The following is a 21,451-nucleotide window of genomic DNA, read 5'->3' as shown; positions in this document are numbered from 1 at the left end:
AGAAGGGTGGACAAGCACAATCAATATGATGCATGTGTAACACAGACAGAGTAGTAGCAGAAGCTCTGAGACCGTTATGGGCCAGAGTCTCAGTTGTCAATGACTACATTGCTCCATGCCAAACAATTTGACTACTGTGTTTTTTTTAAATAATTATAGAAATTATATCCTCTAGTACATAACAATCCCAGTAATTTCTACAGTACATTTTGTGTAGTCTAGTGATGGCTCTTGGAATCTGGCATAAAATAACAAGTGACCCCATGTAATTTTAAGCCAAATTGCAAAAAGATACAGATTCTTTATTATTTGAAACTATATTTTTAAAAGCCCACCTCAAGGTTCCAACACTGTAATTCTTCTGAAAAAGAACACCACATAAAATACATTGAGTCAAGACCAATCTGAATTATAAATCACTGCCTCTTACTAATCAGAACCCAGTATTTCCCAGTGGTCTGAGATATACTGACTGTTCCATATTTCAGAATGGTGAGGATTACCAACTGGCTAGTGAGGATGCTAATCTTTATCCCAGTGGGATGTCCAATTATAATAGGCCTGTTATCTCTAAAAATATATCCATACATTATATTATTATCCCCATTTCACAGGAGGAGAAACTGATTCAGCAGTTAAGTGATTTGGCCAAGGGCAGATAAAAAAATCGGTGACAGAACCAGGACTGGAGCACTTGAGCACCTGGATTTTCTAATACAGTCCGGTGTTCAGAACCCTAAGCTGTACTTCACACGTGTGACATCTAAGGTGCTTAATTACTTTCATTCTTCAGGGTTATATACTTTGTTTCACTATATTTGATGAGTTAAGCAGCAAAAAGGGAAGATCAGCAGATCTTCTTGCTCTGATGCTGTTTATAAGGATAGCTATGTCAGAAGGGAATGGACGGTGGATGAGGTTTGGCTAGTGTATACAATGTGTCTGCTTGTGTATACAGGATGTTCTCTTACACCCCTTAATGTTGTTTTTGTTTTGCTGCTGTAGTAAGCAGTACTGGAAAATACAGAATTGTATCTATAGCAGTGGTTCTTAAACTTTTGTACTAGTGACCCCTTTCATGTAGCAAGCCTCTGAGTGTGACCCCCCCCCCAATAAATTAAAAACACCTTTTAAATATATTTAACACCATTATAAATGCTGGAGGCAAAGCACAGTTTGTGGTGGAGGCTGACAGTTCACGACACCCCAGGTAATAGCCTTGTGAACCCCCTGAGGGGTCCTGACTCCCAATTTGAGAACCCCTGCTCTACAGCATATGAACTCTGCATTAAATTGTATTGTGCCCTGTTGAGAAAGAACAAATGAGCTGAGTAGGTGTCTTAATCGACTTTCTGAGCCAAGTTCCTGTTAGGCTTTCACCACAGAACCTTCATCTCTGGAAACTGCCCTCAAATGATCAACCCTTTACTTCCCCTCTAGAAATAAGCATTACAAATTACTCTCCAAATGATTAACCCTTTGTTTGGTGCAACTACTTTTCCATCTGACCTTTACACAAAAGGCAGCTGGGTTTGTGTGACATACTGACATTATATACTTGGCACTTGAAAGGTGGTGCAGGCTTCATGCTGCTCATTACTAAGCGTGAGGATGGAAATACTTCTGCACTTTTTGGGTAGAACCTCCTAGTGCAGGAACTGGGGCTTAGCACCAGAATTTGCCAAGGAGAAGAAAAGTCAGATAGGGGCTAATGGAGGAGGCACAGACAGAGCCCCCGGGGAGCTCAGACTGACAGAGCCCCCTTTCCCCCAGAGCTCGCTTGCAGGCAGGCACCCAGACACAGGCCCACCTCCAGATGCTCACACAGACAGACAGATACAGCCCCACCAGCCCCAGATGCTCACACACACAGGCAGACACAATCCCACCCCCTCAGATGCTCACAGACAGACACAGCCCCACCACCCCCAGATGCTCACATAGACACAGTCCCACCACCCCCAGACGCTCTCACACACAGGCAGACAGATGCAACCCCATCACCCCCAGATGCTCACACAGGCAGACAGACAGACACAACCCAACCACCACCAGACACTCACACAGACACAGTCCCACCACCCCCAGACGCTCACACAGACAGGCACACACAGGCAGAGACAGCCCCACCACCCCCAGACACTCACACACACCGGCAGACACAGCCCCACCTCCCACAGACGCTCACACAGACACAACCCCAGCACCCCCAGACGCTCACACACACAGGCAGACACAGCCCCACCACCTCCAGACACTCACACACACACAGCCAGACAGACGCAACCCCAGCACCCCCAGACGCTCACACAGACAGGCACACACAGGCAGAGACAGCCCCACCACCCCCAGACGCTCACACACACACGCAGACACAGCCCCACCACCCCCAGAGGCTCACACACACAGGCACACACAGACAGACGCAACCCCACCACCCCCAGACGCTCACACAGACAGACACACACACACACGCAGCGGGGCGGTGGGAAGCGGCTGGTGCGGGGCAGCGCCCGCAGCTATTTCGCAAGGCCGGAGAGTCCCGGGGCAGCCGGAGCCACAAGCGGCGAGGGCGGGTCCCTCCTGCCCGTCCTTGAGGCTCGAAGGACCCGCCCCTTTCTCCCCGCGGTGCCCCTGGGCCCGGCCGGTTTCGGTTCTGCGCAGGTCGGGTGCTCCCGCCGCTCGCCCCTTTCCGGGACCACAGGACGTGGCCCCCGGACGGGACATGGCTGGGCCGGGGCATCGCTCCGCGAGGAAGCCGCTGCTGGTGAAAATAGTGATGGCCGGGGAGTCCTGCGTGGGGAAAACCTCCATCGTGAGGAGGTACACGGAGCCCAGCCCGGCCGGGCCGCCCCGCGCCGCCTCCTACATCGCCACCGTCGGTGAGTGACACGGAGCCAGCGCCCGGCCCCGGCAATCCACACTGATGCCCTCCCCACACACACACACATTCACACCCTCACAGGCTGACACACACCCGCAGTCACACCCCGACACACACATTCACATACTGACATGCACCTGCATTCACACCCACACAGACTGACACACCTGCATTCACACCCTGACACACACCCTCATTCACACCCCGACACGCATTCACACCCTGGCACACATCCACATTCACACCCTCACAGACTGACACACACCCACATTCACACCCTGACACACATTCACACACTGACATACACCCCTGCATTCACACCGTCACAGACTGACACACACTCACATTCATACCCCAATACACACATTCACACTCTGACAGATGACACACACCCGTGTCCACACCCTGACACGCACACATTCACACCTTGGCAGACTGTCACACACTCACTTTCACACTAAACAAATATTTATTTGTATCTTCAAGGCCGACTTTTATTCTGAAACACATTTCCAGTCTTTGCTAAATTAGACATTTAAACACTGATGCTGATGACCTAAATAGAGAGAAATGCATGGTCCTGTCTTTCCATCTCCAAATCTTCCTCTTACCAGCTGTCATGTGTTGGCATGAATTAATAATATATCAGCCTCCTGTTGGTCTTAAAATTATTATTATTTATTTAAAAAAATGTATTGCAGTAGTGCCTAGAGGATTTAACTGAGGGCTTGTTTACACTTACTAGGGGATCCATAAGCTGTGATTGATGCAATGGCGGTCTATTTAGCAGATCTAGTAAAGACCCGCAAAATCAACTGCAGTTCGCTCTCTCGTCAACTCTGTACTCCACCAGTTCAAAAAGAGTAGAGGGAGTCCCCGAGAGACATAAGTAGATCTAAGCTAAGCTATTCACTCAAATTACATAGCTTAGATCGAATTTCCCCTGTAGTATAGACAAGGCCTAAGTCAAGGCCCCATTGTGCTAGGTACTGTACACACACACACACAGAAAATTATACTCCCTGCTCCAAAGAATTTACAATCTAAATTAAAATGCCTAGTTCCTTCACCTTCAATGATAGGTACAAAGTTAACATTCTTTCCATCTATTTTACTGACCTTGTAGATAATGATTTGTCAGGCATAGTATCTCCAAGAGAATCTCTTCTTCTTCCATAGGTGTGGATGGCTGCGTTTGTAATTGCCTTATTTCATGTGCTGTTTAGTGGAAGCTTATAGAAAAATTGTGCAGAGAAACTTGCATGTTCCAGCAGTTTTGCATATGCCCTAGACCAGGGGTCAGCAACCTCTGGCACGCGGCTCGCCAGGGTAAGCACCCTAGCGGGCCGGGCCAGTTTGTTTACCTGCTGCATCGGCAGGTACGGCCGATCGCGGCTCCCACTGGCCACGGTTCGCCGTCCCAGGCCAATGGGGTGTGAGAATCGGCGCAGGCGAGGGATGTGCTTGCCGTGGCTTCCCATCACCCCCATTGGCCTGGGACGGCGAACTGCGGCCAGTGGGAGCCGCAATCGGCTGAACCTACTGACACGGCAGGTAAGCAAACTGGCCCGGCTGGCCGGGGTGCTTACCCTGACGAGCCGCGTGCCAGAGGTTGCTGACCTCTGCCCTAGACCAGCAGTTCTCAAACTTTAGCAACTCGAGGACCCCTATTTTCATTTAAAAATTTTCAGGGATCTCCAAGCACCCCCTTCTCAGCCCTATGCCCCGCCACCACTCCATCCCTTCCTCTGAGGCTACACCCCCACCTCTTTCCGCCCCTGCTCCACCTCTGCCCCTCCTCTTCCCCCGCCCACCCGGGCGTGCTTTGTCCCAGCTCCTCTCTCTCCCTCCCAGCCCTGAACAGCTGTTCCCCAGCATGCAGGAGGCACTGGGAGGGAGGGGGAGGAGTTGATCAGCAAGGCAGGAAGCCTCAAACATGATTCCACTCCCTCCCCTGAGCACACCCCATCCCCACTCCTCCCCCTACCTTCTAGCGCCTCCTGCATGCTGCTGAACAGGTGTTCCCCGGCATGCAGGAGGCACTGGGAGGGAGGGGAAGGAGTTGAGGGAGGGAGGGGGAGGAGTAGATCAGCAGGGCCAGTGGACCCCCTGGGGTATCCTTGGTCTGTGGACCCCAGTTTGAGAAATGCTGCCCTAGACCATCCCACCAGTGTTCTTATTGAAAGCCTCATACAATTATTACTTTTATCGTTAGAAATGTTGACTAATACCTTTCTCCTCAATTGATATTGATTTAAATATGAATACTTAAGGTAAGTGAGGATGTCAGAATCTGGCCCTATGAGAGTTGGATGAATTTGGCCCAGTTTCTAACTCCCTTACTTAAGTTGAGTAGTATTCTACTCTGCAAGTCATTCCATTGAAACCTATATGAATAAGGATATCAGAGCCTATCAGAAAGGGAGGTGTCGGATAGTGAAATTGATCTTTGAAACCTGTAATAATGTACCTCATCCCTGTGGAATACCAGTGAGAGTGAATGTCTGCTTTCATGATGATACCTAATATTGGAAGTGAACTCATGCCCCTGAGACTTTTTTCTCAAACAGATAGAATTTCTGATACTCCACCTCTGTTCACTCAAGAATCAGAAGCTCCTGTGTATTACAAAACTGATCATATTAGGAGAGAATTTTCAAAAGTCAAGTCTTAATGTGGTTTTCAGAAACTTTTAAGAAAGTTTTATGTCCCATCCATGCTGTAAGCAAATTATCCAAATCTGAATAACAATTATTTGCATCTGGTTTCAAAATCCCAAATAGGTCAATTTTGTAGTATACATTGGCCGTAGATTTTTAAAATAAGTGGGCTGTGCTGGTGATAAGTGCCAGACTAACAGTATTGGCAGTAGTAAGCCTCCTGTCCAGAAAAGTACAATGTAGGAAGCAACAGTTTAAATTTCTGCAGAAGCTTCCCAATGGGCCTCAGCTGTATCCTGGAGGGACAGTTTCCAGTGATGATAGAACAGTTCAGACTTTATGTCCATCTAATCTTCTGTCTCTTTACTAAGTCTACCAACAAGAGTAGCAATTTTGATTTGGACATATGTCTGGTACAATCTTGACCGAGAGCTTTCCTTTCTTGCAGCCCATTGCACACTCATCTGAAGGTTATGAATGGCTATTAATCATTACCTATCTGACTGGAATTTCAACTGGAAATGAAGTAAAAGGCCTTTACCGGTACTCTGAGATATTTAGTTCCCTAGGAATCTGAGTTTTTGGTGGGGTTGTGTGTCATCAACTTACCTTTATTCAGAGATGATGATAGCAGTCATAGAAGAAAAAAGATTGGAGGGGAACTGTTGAGGGTCTCTTTTTGTGTCATGGCAACTAGGCATTCCATGTTGCTACAAGTAAGCCTGGTAAGACTACAAAAAATAATGTCTTGGAGCTGTTGTTAATAGACTCTACTTGCTGAAACTTTCTAAAATTATATATTTTAGAAAATGAAAACATGCATTCACAGTAAATTTTCATTGAAAGCATTTTATGCAGCACTTAAACTCTCAGGGATGGTTGCCCTTCCTCCTCTTCAATTATACAGTTTGGGTGAATTATAAGCAGTTTTCTAATTAAACTTACACGGATCATAAGGCAGATGAATCATATTGAGAATAGCAGACTATAAAGAATAACTTTTTATTTAAACAATGGCACAGGATAGAAAGCCATAGGGAAAGCCTATGAACAAAAAAATATTGTGTACAAGTGAACATGAAGCTTCTGCATAGTACTTTATTTGTTTTATTTATTATAGGTATGAAATAAGTTGTTATCCTAGCTATTATCTTCTTGACAGTGCCATGTGCTTCTATGTGGGAAAATATTTGTGAAGATCTTGGTTCTAAAAAGGTGAAGCTTTCATTTACTTGGGGAAGGGAAAGAACAGAAGGGAAGGAACAGAGAAATGTATTTTGAATTTCTGTTCAAAGGGATGCATTCAAGTTCCACTTTTTTGTGGGAAGGGAAGTAGCAGACCGTTGACTACGTCCCTTTGAAAAGAAATTCAAAACACAAGTTCCACTTTTTGGGAGTAGGGGAGGAGCAGACAATTGTATTTTGAATTTCTGTTCAAAGGGACACATTCATGAGTGTGTGTGTGTGTGTGTGTGTGTGTGTAACATTTTTTGTCTTTGTTTTGTTATGGGTAAATTACAGAAACCTAAAACTGAAATCTCCTTTCAGACAGAGGTTTCTTTTTCTCTAGATTTTCAAATTGGTTTATACCATCTTGTAGGTAAATTAACTAATTCTAGACGTCTACATGGACTCCCTGACATTCATTTTATAAAAGAAGAGTGTAGGCTTGAATCGTTGATACATATGGTACTGTATGTAAATATGGTCTATAAAATCTAATGGACTGTATGTACTGAGAACGCTAATAGTAATCTACATGTTTCCTGGTTTTTTTGAACAGCGCCAGATTCTGTTGCTCTTATTTATATTGAGGAGTACCTTTCTCCACGAGTAGTCCAATTTTTAATCTATTATTTAACAATACATGCGATTACTCACAGAGTGAGATACTACTTGATATGAATGAGAGGGACAGCATGTTTAATATGTAGTATGAGTGTATAACCACACCCTCATTCTGTTTAAGAGCTATTTGGGCCCAAATTAAATTGGCCTCCATCCCTACCATGTTCTGGCCCACTTGCCAGGAAGCTATCTAGGATCAATTACCCTGACCAGTTTCCCCTACACAGACCAATCCCCACGAGGGTAGGTTTATCTCTCTATATTGTATTTCTGTAGCCCTCATTCCCTTAGTATCTAAATGGCTCACTGTTTCCCCTACCTCTCTAAGGTAGGGAAGTACTATAATCCCCATTTTACAGATTGCACAGAGAGGCCAAGTGGCTAGCCCAAGATCTCAGAGGAAAGATGTGGTAGAGCAGGGACTTGAACCCAGGTCTTTAAAGTTCTAAGCTAGTTTCTTAGCCATTGGATCATTCTGCTTCCTGAGGCTTAGGATGCTCTCCTTCCTTCCCCTCTGCCCTCATTAGAAGCAGTAGCAGAAGATTTCAGGAAGTAGATTTTCAAGTCTTGCTGTACACTTTTGAGGGATAGGTTTCCTCTCCCCATAGTAGCTGATACATTTAAGACTTCCCTACAAATGGGTTTGTTGCTAATTAACTCCATGGAAACTTATTCAGAAAGACAAGAGCCTTATTCTTGTTTAGGTTAATTCTAAATCTGTAAAATCTCAGGTCACAGATTTGTTTTGGGTGGTTAAACCGCTATCTTGGTTTGGTAGCTGATCTGATTCCCTCCCATTGTGAAGAAATTGCTTGTTATTGGGATCACTGTAGGGATGAGCCGTCTGCTTCTGTGGTGGCAGTGCAAAGTCTTGAGGGAACAAGGGCCTCATCTTTTCTGCTAGAGTTTCAGTCAGTGATGCATTCTGAGGTACTGAATGTGTTAAGAGAACTTCATCCCACAACCTGTGCTTTGGATCCATGTCCTTCCTGGCTGTTGAAGGCCACTAGTGAAGTACTGACTCCCTTGCTTGTGAAGATCAACACCTCACTTAGAGAGTGCAAGCTGTCTATTGCTTTGAAGGAAGCAATAATGCAACCTTTGCTCAAGAAGATGTTGCTTGATGTTGACACTCTTGCTAATTGTCGATCATTAACACATTTTCACTTTTTGGATAAGACTGTGGAGAAGATTGTAGTGGGACAACTCTCATATTATCTAGATGCCACTAACCTCCATGACCTATGTCAATCTGGGTATATAGACCTGACTTTGTCACAGAGTCAGTGATCTCCTCCTGGCAGTAGATGATGATGAGGTGTCTGTGCTGGTATTATTAGATCTATCAGCTGCCTTCGATAGCATTGATCATGGTATGTTGGTGACTCATCTGCATAATCTTACAGGAGTGGATAGGGCTGCTCGTCAGTGGCTTTGCTCTTTTCTTTCAGAGAGATCTTAGCAGATAGTTATGGGCTATTGCTTCTCCTCTCAAAGAGCTCTCAAATGTGAGGTCTCGCGGGATGCCATTCTGTCATCCCTCCTGTTCATATATGGGTCAGTAAGTAGGCAGGGGATGCAGTGTCATCAGTATGATTTAGATTAACTGTAGGTCTGTCTAGTTTGATCTGGACAGTACAGTTCAGTGCCTCAGCCAATGTCTAGTTGAGATGAAGGCACGAGTGAGAGCAAGGTTGCTGAAGCTCACCCAGATGAGAGAGATGATGGGCTGGAAAAGCCTCTGGAAGAGATGGCAGACGTAATATCACCCCCTTTGATTAAAGGAATACATCTGCCATTAGTTACTAGTGTTGCAACTTAGGGGTGACTTTAGAGTCCCAGCTGTTGTTTGACAATCATATTACAGCAGTGACCCAGTAAGCTTTTTGGCGAGGAAGTTACAACCTTTTCTTTCAAATGCAGAGTTATCCGTGCTTTTGTTACCTGAGGATTAGCATATTGCAATGTGATGCATGAGACTACACCTTAAATTTAAAACCATTTGAAGACTAAAGCTTGTGCAGAATGCCTCTGATTGCTTATTGAGTGGGGCATTGGTTGCCCATTGGTCTCTAGCTGTGGCCTATGAAGCCCTTAATAGCCTTGGACCTAAGGGATTGCCTCTCTCCGCATGCCATACTGCCACAGCTATGGCCAGTAAAAGTGTTGAGGCTGGATCCCCCTCTTTATAAGAGAGCAGGATAGTTGGCAGGGCATTCTCTGTGAAGACTAAGACTCTGGAACTTGTTTCCTGTCTTGACCTGAAATAGCCTGAATTTGATGACTTTCTGGGCATGCTGTAAAAGGCACCTGATTGAGAGGGGTTTTGGAAAGGACTGAGAGTATGCTTCCTAGATGCTGAAGGGGGTGCATGGTGGTTGGCTGGCTGAGTTTCTGTGAAACTGATTATTTTAAAGCTGATGAGTTTTAATTTAGTTGTATTTATTGTTACATACTTAATTATGTTAGTTCTCCTGGAACCTTGAATAGGCATTTTTATTATTTAAATATAAATAAAGAATGAATCATAAATACCCTGTGACTATAATAGTTTAGAAATCACACTTAGCAGTTGGTCTGGTTTATATCAAATTCTTTGGATTCTTCATATAAAACCCAGAAGAAAATACAAGCTCCTGTATTCAAATAACTTTTATCTCTGGGCTGGTGATCAACGTTAGTTTTGTTGATCACATTATAGAATACATTGGCCTAAAACCATCTGAAATCTGTGAGCTGTCTTTGGCACTATATTTTTCATTTTTCTTTCTTGTCTTTTCAATTTGCTAAGTTTGATTGAAACTTCATATAAAGACATGAACAATTCATGCATGCAGTACATATTGACTTCTGTTTTTCACTAACATTCATTGACCTTTTTAGGTCAGTACATTTAAGTTGACTTAAGAAGTCAATATGCCTTATTTTAATTTAGATTACATTTTGGTCTGATTCAGCAGTCTCTAGTTCCTTTTTTATACAGAAAAAACTCTTGTCAATTTATTATTAAAATTTATGTCAAATAAGAACTGTTTTCCTGTAGGGCTGGAATTGCCTTGCTGGGTTAAAATTTTTTTAAGTATTCCCAACTCAGCCATTTGAAAGTGACCTTCCAAACTTCCACCACATATCATGTCCCTATCAAGGGCTGTAACATCTGCTGTAGAAAGCTAAACAAACAATTAAACCAAATTCTATAAGTGGTTCTTTGAAATGCAAGAATGAATATTTTTCTTCAAATTTGTAGGTTGTCTGATATGAGCATATAAACATGTTTTAGTAAAATTATATTTCCAGCCACCTTTACTAATTTATTCAAGAAAGTTTCACATAACATTTATTACAGCTGCCAATTGTATTATTTCATTTTTCCCTTCCATTAAAGTTTCAGTGAGAATTTTCAGCAGCTGAAGGACACGATCCATATAATAATTTAAACCTCTCCCCCCAAACAGCCCCCCCCCAACACCAACTTTTAATACTAAGTAGAATCTTGCATCTGAAGGCTGATCCCCCAAAGTCTGCTATAAGATGCATTTGGAAGTTAAAAGAAGGGAGATTTTCTGGTATTTTGCCATTTTATTGCACTTTTGTGAATGCTTGCCTTTGATAGAGGAGTTAGGCAGCGAGGTTCAAGTAGGAATCAAAATTATGATTCTAATATCAAATTGTTGATTTTCTGAGAACTTGCATTGGAACATTTAGATTTTATGTAAAGCACAGAAGCAGAAGAATAGTGGTACTTTATCTCTACACAGGCAAATATGGTTTTAACCAAATAACATAAGAAAAAAACCAAAAGCTTCCTAACATTGTTAATCTTTCTAACCTATAAAATGAAAGTTCCTTATTGATATATCAGCCCTTTGTTAGACTGGGTTATTTTTCTATCCTCTTGCTGTACAGTAAACTTGATAACAGAATAATCAAACATTAATCTGAAAGGAAGGGCTTTTGAAAAAAACATGTATTTGTGTTTGTCAGGCAATAATTGAAATTCAGCAATCTTTCCATTGCTAGAGGTGTGACTAGCATTCTCTTATAAATCTCCTCTGCAGGGGACCAGATTACGGGGTGGGGGGAATGTGATGGTACTCTTCCATGCTCTGCCCAGGGGCGGCTCCAGGCCCCAGCACGCCAAGCGCGTGCTTGGGGCGGCATGTCGCAGGGGGCGCTCTGCCGGTCGCCGGGAGGGCGGCTGGCAGCCAGCCTTTGGCGGCACACCTGCGGGAGGTCCACCAGAGCCGCGGCACTGGCGACCGGCAGAGCGCCCCCCGCGGCATGCCGCCGTGCTTGGGGCGGCGAAATGTCTAGAGCCGCCCCTGGCTCTGCCCATAAAATAAGCTCCACATACATAACATGCTGCTCACAATAGAGTGTCAAGTATCAGAGGGGTAGCCGTGTTAGTCTGGTTCTGTAGAAGCAGCAAAGAATCCTGTGGCACCTTATAGACTAACAGATGTTTTGCAGCATGAGCTTTCGTGGGTGAATACCCACTTCTTCGGATGCAAGCAGTGGCAATAGAGTGTGCAGATGTTCAAATATAGCCATGGAGTGGAGTCTGATTACTCCCATGGGCTCTGCTGGGCTTGGCTTCCCCTCAGTGGAGCTCTTGCGTCCTGCTGAGCTTCTTGATATTGGCTTCCTCTTGGGCAGGCTCATGTACCAGGGGGCTCTGCAGTGTTCCTTTAGCTTGGCTTCTTGATTTGGGGAGGGAGGTTGAGTAGTGGTGTCTCCCAATCCCACTTAGAGGTGGTGTCAAACTAAGCTGTCACTCACAGTAGATAGTGAATATCTTAAAAATGTGATCTTTTCTCTCCTTTCTTTTATGGTTTAGTGAGCAGTGAGTTAACAGCATTGACTTAAAGTATTGTCATTGATATCTGTGTTAGTACCCATTGAGATGAATGGTACAGAACACATCTCTCGGAGCGATGGTTTCAGGTTCTGCAAATGTAGGTAGATGTCACTGCATCATTTACACTTGGGTCATATTTTTGAAGTTACCTTAGCAACCCATAACAGCTAGAGGCTTATTTATGTTTTTAAATGAAAGCGTAAAGCTTGTCTACGTGAACATTTAGTACACGAGCAGTCACACGCACTAAGGAACTGTTAATGCGCAGCAGCAAGATCCACATGGACAGTTAGTGCACCGCAGGCTAGTCCAGGGTAGATTCACACCCAAGCTTGCCATGTACTAAATATGCACATAAAGAAGCTCTTAGATTATAGAAAACAAAAAGCAGCATAAAGGAGGTGCAGGTACCATTGTTTGTGTGCTGAATCTAAGCTCTGCCCCTCTGTCTAAAACACAGACTTCACCAGACCCGAAACCACAAACCTGATGTTTTTCATGTTCCTTTTTATCAGAGGAGAGTTATTTTAGGAACATTACAAAGGACAGTTTTGTTCTATTTTGGAATCGTTGAAGTTAAGAGAGATTTCTAGAATTATGGCTATTAGCCCACAGCTAAGGGATAAGAAATTTACAAATTGAAGACTATAGAAGATAGACTATTAAGGCTATTCTTCCGAGACAGTCTAAAGATGCTGCTGATTTTACTTCCGAAAAATAAGCAGCTGTGGTACAACAGTTCAAGAATATAGTAGGCATAGACTTCTGAGTACTGTAGGTTCTGATAGCTTGAGGCTTCACTCATGAGCATTATGTAAGATAACTTGCAGTTGAAGGTGTCCTCTAGGGTTTGAAATGTAGTATCTCTCTTCATAAGGTTATCCTTTTGTGGTGTAAGGTATTTATTTATCTGTATTATGGTAGCACCAAAACCAGAATTGCACTCTGGTTTCCAACTTCAGTGATGTCCATTACAACATCTCTTTATTACACTTTAACACAATATGGACTTTTCTTGACATGCAAAAAGGGTGTACTTTTTCAGTTGTGTTAGCTCAGTCAAATTAGTTTAAACACTGCTTTACCCCTGCCACTGCTTTACTGCATTATATCCGAATTTGTGTTATATCGGGTCGCGTTATATCGAGGTAGAGGTGTAGTAGATCTAAAATAGGTTTCAGTACCAAAACATTTTGGATTTTGAGGCATAAACATTTAAATGGAAGGGTAGTATAGAGGTATGGTCTTTACTTGAACGCATGGCCACTTATCTTTGTATCTAATTAATTCAGTTAATTCATTTCTAGTCCTGTTGATGTAATCCTGGACACTTCTTTTCAGTAATGTTGCAGTAAAGGCTAAAGAATGGCATAGGGCGAGCAAATGCCATGTAAGCATTTGTCACTAAACCTCCATGCAGAACTACAGCACTATTATTATGGGACTGATTCCCTTAGCAGAAATTGCCAACATTGTGACAGTTTTGTGCATGGGCCATCAAACAGCTGTCATGTCACTTGCCAGCTAATGCTGGTTTGTAGCTATACTTTCCGAGTTGACCATGCACAGTGAGTGACTGAGTATAGAACTTTGACCAGTCTGATAGTTAATTTCAATATAATTACTGATGTATATCAAAAAGAACTCCTATAGTTCTTTTTTCCCTACCTCTGTTTTGCGCATATACAATTAGTGGTTTATTATGATTTTTGGTTGGTGTGCTTCCATTACTGTACATCCCAAAAGTAACTTTTATTTACAAACAGTCTCCATAAGAAATAAATGTTATTTCAAGACATGTAACAGATTTTCTTGTTTCTTTTAGGCATTGATTTTAAAGTAAAAACAATAACATTTAATGATACAACAGTGAAACTTCAAATATGGTAAGTTATAATTTGTCCCACAAATGAAAGCCAGCTAAATTATAGAACTGTACACTGTGCAAAATCTTGTCCAGCTTTGATTATTTGTCCTCCTACAGTGTAGTGATCATATTAAAGCTTGCAGTAGCGTGAGGAGGCCATGTTTAGAACAACTAGTACATGTTTTTTAAAAAACAGTTATCTTAGAAACATTTAACATTGAGTTATTGTAGTATATGGATAAAATGTAAACTTATATTCCATACCAAATATAAGCAACTTTATTAAAATGATAAACTTAAAAGAAAAAGCTAGGAGATTTGGATTTAAATATTTCATTATCCTACAAACATATGTTCACAGGGTCAGGTTTAGGATTTTGGATGAAGACTAGCAAGGTGATTCTTTGGGCACCATAATCTTATTTTTAAATAAAAGGGGGTGTTTTTGGGCTGCAGCTGTGGTGGGTTCTGTATATATTTGCCAATTTTTGAGTTTCCAACCACTAGATCTCCAGTGGCTAGAGGGTTTGAATGCATTCTGGTGAGTTTTTTTAGCCTTGTCTACATTTAGGGTAAGATTCTTTGCTGCTTATCTAAATTGCAAGCACAGAACTCACAGCCCAATAGGAGGAGGGGCTTTGGTGGCTTTTGAGCTACTTACGCATTTACTTGATCCTGGGCTGTCTTGTAATCTCTATCATAATCTAGACAGCTCTGAAGGCCTGTCTAAATTACAGCCACCTCCCCAGGATGCTATATGGGTCATAGTGCTGCCTGGAATCTCTGCTGCCTGCACATCATGGCTCTAGCACCAGCTTAAACCTCCCACCCCAGCCTGCCACCAACATTCTCCCTTTGCCAGGTCTTACAAAGGGGTGCTTAGAAAACTACATTACATCTGTCTTCTAAAGTGTCTGTGCTGGGGAAATCGTCCCCCAGCCTGATCCAATAATTTTAGAGCAGCTTTACGCCACTTTACCCAATGCAAAGGGGCAAGGGCAAGAGAGAAAACCTCACCCGTAGGGTTTTAGCTATTGGTGTAGCTACCCTAATCTAGCCACACTGATGCTGAAATGCTGCTCTTCTGCAGTTTACCCCAAAGTATGCTTCTGTAGTAGAAGTCATAATTTATTCCAGTGCAAACATTCTATATTAAGGGTTGTGCAAATGCAGTTACACAAGTTCAGTTACACTGTGGTTAAAAATTTCATGTAGACAAAACCTATTTTTTGTCTTTCTTTCAGTTATTTAAGTATAGGCTCTAGAATAGTCAGTAATATTAACATAAATGCCCAAAATAGTTTGCCAGCTCTTTCCCTGCAGAATGGCATATATTCTTCCACCTCTACCATAGTTCCTCCTCCTCTCTCAGAAAACAACTCAAAATTGGGGCTGTATTCTTTAAGTTGCATTGAAAAAACCATATCCATACTCTTTCAATGTATGCAGTACCAAGTGACTCCTTTCTGGTGTATTTCAGGGATACTGCTGGTCAGGAACAATTCCATACAATTAGTACTAGTTATTTTCGTGGCGCACGTGGCTTTATTCTGGTGTATGACATAACAAACTCAGACAGTTTTCAAGGTATAACAAGCTGGATGAAAGATATACACGAGGTAAGAAAACCTAATTGCAGTTGATATTTTGCTCAGGGTACCTAACATCTTTATTTCCTGAGTTACTGCACTTAATATGTTTTAAATAAATACGTGAACATTGTTATTACAGCTCCAGTTACATACCTCTTGCCTGAGCTTATTCCATTCTGGCCTTGCTTGCAGTATACCATTGTTGTAATAGATTCATAGTACTTAGAGATGAAAAAAACAAGTAGGACATCCAGACCATCTGTTTATCAATGCCAAATTGTTTTCTGCAGTTATTTCCCCCTGTCTTTTGTCAAGTCTAATTTTAAATATTTCAAGTTATGGGGCTTCCATCACCAAAGGGAAGTCACCATGATCTAATTAGCTTTGTATCAAGAAGATTTTCCTAGTTACCTCATCCCAGGTATCAAACTAAACAGTTCCTCTCCATTTTTCTTGATAATGCCTTTTTTTGTGTGTGTATACTGTTATGTTCCCTTTGGATGCTTATTCAAACTATTCATATTTATCTTGTTTAATCTTTCCTCATAAAGTTCTAGCTCCTTACATTAGATTGACAGTGAAAAACAAAAATATTAAATTTAAAATATTTTCTAGGAATGTGAACAGGGTGATCATTGTTGCAGATCAGCCTAGAAACAGCCAATTAGTGAGTCTTATAATTGAAGAACAGGAATAATAAACACTTAATCCAACTCTAGTATGCTGTCAATTTATGGAGTGTCTTGGGTAAAATATATTGGGTCATTCATTGTAAAATATGTGTTTTTAAGCAATAACTGTTAAAATACAGGGCATTTTGTGAGAATTAATTACTGACTGGGAGAAGAGGTCCCTCCTATGCCAGGACTGTAGCCCAAATGAGTCATTAATTCCCAGTAAATGCTTAGTGCCAAGGTGGTTGTTGCTACTGTAAGTTAAAAACGTGCAGGAGTGTGCAGGTAAAACCGAAGTGCAGATTTCGTTAAATGTGTGATGCAATTTCACTTGGTAAGTACAAGGGGGAGGGATAGCTCAGTGGTTTGAGCATTGGCCTGCTAAACCCAGGTTTGTGAGTTCAGTCCTTGAGGGGGCCACTTAGGGTTCTGGGGCAAAAATCAGTACTTGGTCCTGCTAGTGAAGGCAGGGGGCTGGACTCAGTGACCTTTCAGGGTCCCTTCCAGCTCTATGAGATAGGATAGGTATTGTTAGAGAACTCTTGTGTTGCATGTTAGCCAGTCAAATCAGAGTGTTGAGACAATTAAAACATCTATCTTACAATTTTATTTATTTTCTTTATATTCACATAATATAGATTCTAAAAGCACCTATGCATTGCTCTATGCCCTTTTTACAAATATTAAAAATCACAATCCATGTAAATTACCGTATTCAGTAACTTGGCCTCAATCAAAACTAACCAATCAGTATATTAATATATCACATTATAAGTGATGCTGTGTTTGTACTCCACTTATACTAACAGTGTACTAAGTATGTATCATCTTTAGTACAGAATTTATTACTGTTCAAGTGAGTTCAAGACGTACAAGAATTTTAATATTTAGACTATTTTAACATTCAAATCTAAAAGTAACATTCAAATCAAAAGGTAATCTGACAGTACATGCAAAGCTGAATAGAGAGATTCTCAAGGAAGACTACCAAAAGTTTAATTTACAAAGTCACTACATGTTCAGTACAGATGGGGCTACATCAGAACTGTAGAGCACCTATTAACAGCATGTTTATTGCAGGAAAATGACTTCAAAAACTGAAATCTTTTTTTAGAAGTTTCATAGAATTGCAGACAAAACTGAATTTAGTACAATATTCCTTTCTTCTGTTGATTCGGAAGATAATTTACAGGCTTCAGAGAGATTGTGTAGCTCTTCAGAAAGACTGAGAATTCCCTATACCTATATAAATTATCATATGAAAAGTAATAACTATGCCCAAAATCCACTTGAGGAAACTTACCCGCTACCCTTACCTACCTGAATGCCTTGAACAGGATTCACATTGGGTACACCAAATGGAATCTGAACCAGCATAACCTCTGTACATGTACACAGTAGCCCAGAGACTCTCCTGTGTTAGGATTGCTTTGTATCGGGCTAGTGTCAGAAAGTGGCTCTGAAAACAGCATAAGCAACCATGAAAGATGATCTCAGTTTAGGGGGATTCTGTGGTGGCATAAGAGTTGTCATAATGGCTCCTATGACATCCACCTTCTCTGCAGTCATTGTAAAGAAAATGACTTGGAGAAAAGGCTGTGGTCAGAGCTTCCCCAAGCCGTAGTGATCTTAGATTTTTGCAGTAGTCCCTTGGGGTCGTTAGCAGGTGTCCCAAATTACATCTGCATTTAGGCTACACTAATTTACACCAGAAGAATGACCCTGCACCTAACAGAATATGGAACATAATAGGTATAACGAATGAGAGAGAGAGGCTCCTAGGACTAGGATCCACAAAAGCCAGAATATAAAGGGAGGGACCCACCTAATCTAGTCAGTAGAAGATGCCACCTTTCTCATGGAGTTTGGCACCTAAGGGCAGGTCTACACTACCGCATAAGTCAATCTAATTTAAGGGGAAGTTCTTGAAATAACTTGGAAGTAATGCAGCTATTCGACCCTGCTCCACTAAAAGGTTGTGTGCATTAGTTAGTTTTAGCATGTGTACAGCTCTTATAAACAGCTAGGGGTATGATTCCCCTGCTCGTGCACACATACTTGTGCTAGTTCTCATAGAGCTAGCCCGAGTATAAATAGCAGTGTAGCTGTGGTAACACAGGCACCAGCAGTAGAGGCATGGCTGATCCATGCCAAGCACATGCCCCTGGTTTCAGGCAAGTTTGTATTTGGCACAGCTCAGCCATGCCTCCGCTACCGTTACTAGTGGCATCATGGCTAGTCTGCTATCTATACCTGTGCTAGTGCAATGAGAGCTAGTGTGAGTATGTGTACACGAGCGGGGCAATCACACCATTAGCTTATATTGTAAACATAGCCTAATTGTCCCAACACCCCTGTGATGTAATCTCTCTCTAAAATGCTTACTTTGGTGCATAGTCTTGTCTCCTAGACCACCCTGATTTGTTTTACTGAGCTTCTGGTCCCTTGTGGTTATATTGTAATGACGGCGGAACTGATGAGCTGGCTCCTAAGGAAATTGTGGGTAGAGTTGTTTGAGGATTTTTCAACAAACCTTTTTCTTGCCAAAAAATGCCGATTTGCTGAAACTGAAACTGTTCTCAAACCAGGGTTGGTTTCAATGAATCTCCTGACTTGAATTATGCTTGGATTAAAAAAAAGTTCTGAAATTGTTGTGACTTTTTCACTTCTTAGAGTCAAAACAACTTTGATTTTGAATTTTTAGTAAATTTAGATTAAAGAAAAGTTTTAAAAGGTTTTAAAAAAGAAAAAAAGTTCAAAATCTAAATGAAATGTTCTTCAAGTAGTGTCCAAACAGGTGCTCCACTCTAGGTGTATGAACGCCTCTCTGCGCCTTTGATTGGAGATTTCTCATAGCAGTGTCCGTTTAGCCTGCACATCCATGTTAGTCAGTCTTGTGCCCCAGGCTGTTGTTATACAGCATTGTGCGGAGAGACCATCATCAGTTCCTTCTCAACTGCCTCAGCCTGAGATGGAGCTCTGACAGTTGTCCTTGAAAGAATGTGTCTGTGGCTTGCCAGATAGAGAACCTCCATCTAAAACATTGAGGTCATTGGTATCTTGAGCTTCACCAGCTCTTCAATCAGGTACTTCTGAGGCTGCTGGTTCCACAGGTGCCAAAGGCACAGCTAGACCTCAAGGCGGCAAAGCCATGAGCCTGGAGAGACCATCGGTACTGTTATCAGACTGGGGTGGCAAGAAGAGCTCTTCCTCTGTACCAAAAAAGCCCACTTGGGTACTGACCGTGCTTCCCTTGGAGCGCACAAGAGCTTTGGTACCGTCAGTGACTGTGCTTCCCTCCGAGTGCCCAAAGCCTACATACTGATAACCCTCATGGTACCGCAGGAGTTCCAATTTCCCCAGGACCTGGCTGTATTTGAGAAACCCGATTCTCTGCTACTCAGCTCCAAGATGCTGTCAGTACCGAGAACATCCAGATCGCCTGAACTTTGCCCGGTACCAGGGACTCCACCATTCCTGAGTGAACTTGAGGAAGAGGATTCTGATGAAGACCTCGCCTCGGTCTCTTACGTGTCAGTTCAGGGTTCTCCTCCTCACTCCTACGACAGTCCCTTCCCAGAAGCCTCCGTTGAAGCTGCAACTGTTTGTTTGCAGCCCATGATTACCACCAACGCCTCACTCAGATAAACATCCTTGGGTGCCGCCTCCTATGTCTTATGCACCTCCTCCCTAGCCATGTTGGAACCCCTGGGCAACTTATCACCAACAGTTTTCCAGAGTGTCAAGTGTCACCCGCCATAGAGAGGAGCAGCCTTTATCACCTACAGGAGACTAGAGTTGTTGAAGGGATGTCTCCTATGACTAATATCTCCTCTTCCCCTCAGGATGAAGCAGTCATGCCTCCTTCTCTATCCCTGGGGGATGATTTTAAACTTTTCCAGGACCTAGTCTAGAGACTCTCAGACTCCCTACAGATTCCCCTCAAGGAGGTGACAGAGCCTTATCTTAAGCTACTCAGCATCCTCCACTCACTGTTATCAGCCTCCATAGCCCTGCCTGCTAATAAAGCTCTGCTGGACCCACTGAAGATCATCTGGCACACTGCAACATCTATTCTGTCCATATGCAAAAGAGTGGATAAGAAGCATTACACCCTCACAAAGGACTCAGAATTTTTATTTTCCCATCCCTCACCTAACTTCTTGGTAGTTGACGCAGTGAATGAACATTGTAGGCAGCACCATGCTATAACCATGCGTTGTGACAGAGACCAGAAGTGTCTGGATCTACTGGGGAGGAAGTCTTATTCCTCAGCCTCCCTACAGTTTAGAATTCCCAATTATCAGGCATTGATGGCAAAGTACAACCAGATGAATTATATCAAGCTGATGTCTTTCATGAACCTTTTGCTGACAGAACACAGGGAACCATTCCAGGCAATTATTGTAGAGGGTCAGCTATTTGCCAGGACAACCCGAAAGCCTCCCTTGACACTGCTGCTACCGCCTCCTGTTCAGTTGCTACGTTGGTCATAATTAGAAGAGTTTCCTGCCTCCAACTTGCTAAATTCCCAAAAGATGTTCAGAGTACAGTAGAGGACTTTGGTTTTGATGGGTCTAAGTTGTTCGCAAATAGCATGGATGAGTCTCTGTGAACATTGAAGGCCTCTAGCGCTACCTTGCGTTCTCTTGGTATTTATATTATGTGACAGGGTCAGGCCAGATGGCTACAGGAGAGTGTTAGAAGGCAGATATATTAGTCCCAGATAAAGTAGATCCCTTTTCCCTGGGTAAAGTAACAGGGGAAGTTCCAGAACAAGCAGGAAGTTGCTGGAACCAGTTAAGGCAGGCAGGTTAATTAGGACACCTGGAGCCAATTAAGAAGAAACTGCTAGAATCAATTAGGACAGACTGGCTAATCAAAGCACCTGAGTTTAAAAAGGACCTCACTTCAGTTTGTGGTGTGCATGCGAGGAGCTGGGAGCAAGAGGCACTAGGAGCTGAGAGTGAGAAGGTGTACTGCTGGAGGACTGAGGAGTACAAGCATTATCGGACACCAGGAGAAAGGTCCTGTGGTGAGGATAAAGAAGGTGTTGGGAGGGGGCCAT

General features: G+C 42.8%; 1 protein-coding gene across 6 annotated transcripts in view; it reads left to right on the top strand.

Annotated features, from left to right (window-relative positions):
* The first annotated feature begins 2,485 nt into the window (after positions 1-2,485).
* LOC120399230 (ras-related protein Rab-10-like) overlaps positions 2,486-21,451 on the top strand; it is a 67,298-nt gene continuing 48,332 nt past the window's right edge. For 2 of the 6 annotated variants that reach the window (XM_039527298.1, XM_039527299.1), the window contains exons 1-3: positions 2,486-2,882; positions 14,076-14,136; positions 15,598-15,736. In XM_039527298.1, coding sequence (XP_039383232.1) covers positions 2,726-2,882; positions 14,076-14,136; positions 15,598-15,736 — 357 coding nt within the window. In that variant the 5' untranslated portion in view covers positions 2,486-2,725. Of the gene's footprint in view, positions 2,883-8,900; positions 8,950-14,075; positions 14,137-15,597; positions 15,737-21,451 lie in introns of those variants that run through there. The other 4 variants (XR_005595042.1, XM_039527301.1, XM_039527300.1 and 1 more) reach the window with 3 other exon arrangements.

This window comes from Mauremys reevesii, linkage group 2 (assembly GCF_016161935.1).
Source record: "Mauremys reevesii isolate NIE-2019 linkage group 2, ASM1616193v1, whole genome shotgun sequence".
Lineage (NCBI taxonomy): Eukaryota > Metazoa > Chordata > Testudines > Geoemydidae > Mauremys > Mauremys reevesii.
The sequence above is the reverse complement of the archived record's forward strand: the minus strand, read 5'-3'. Positions and strand labels throughout refer to the sequence as shown.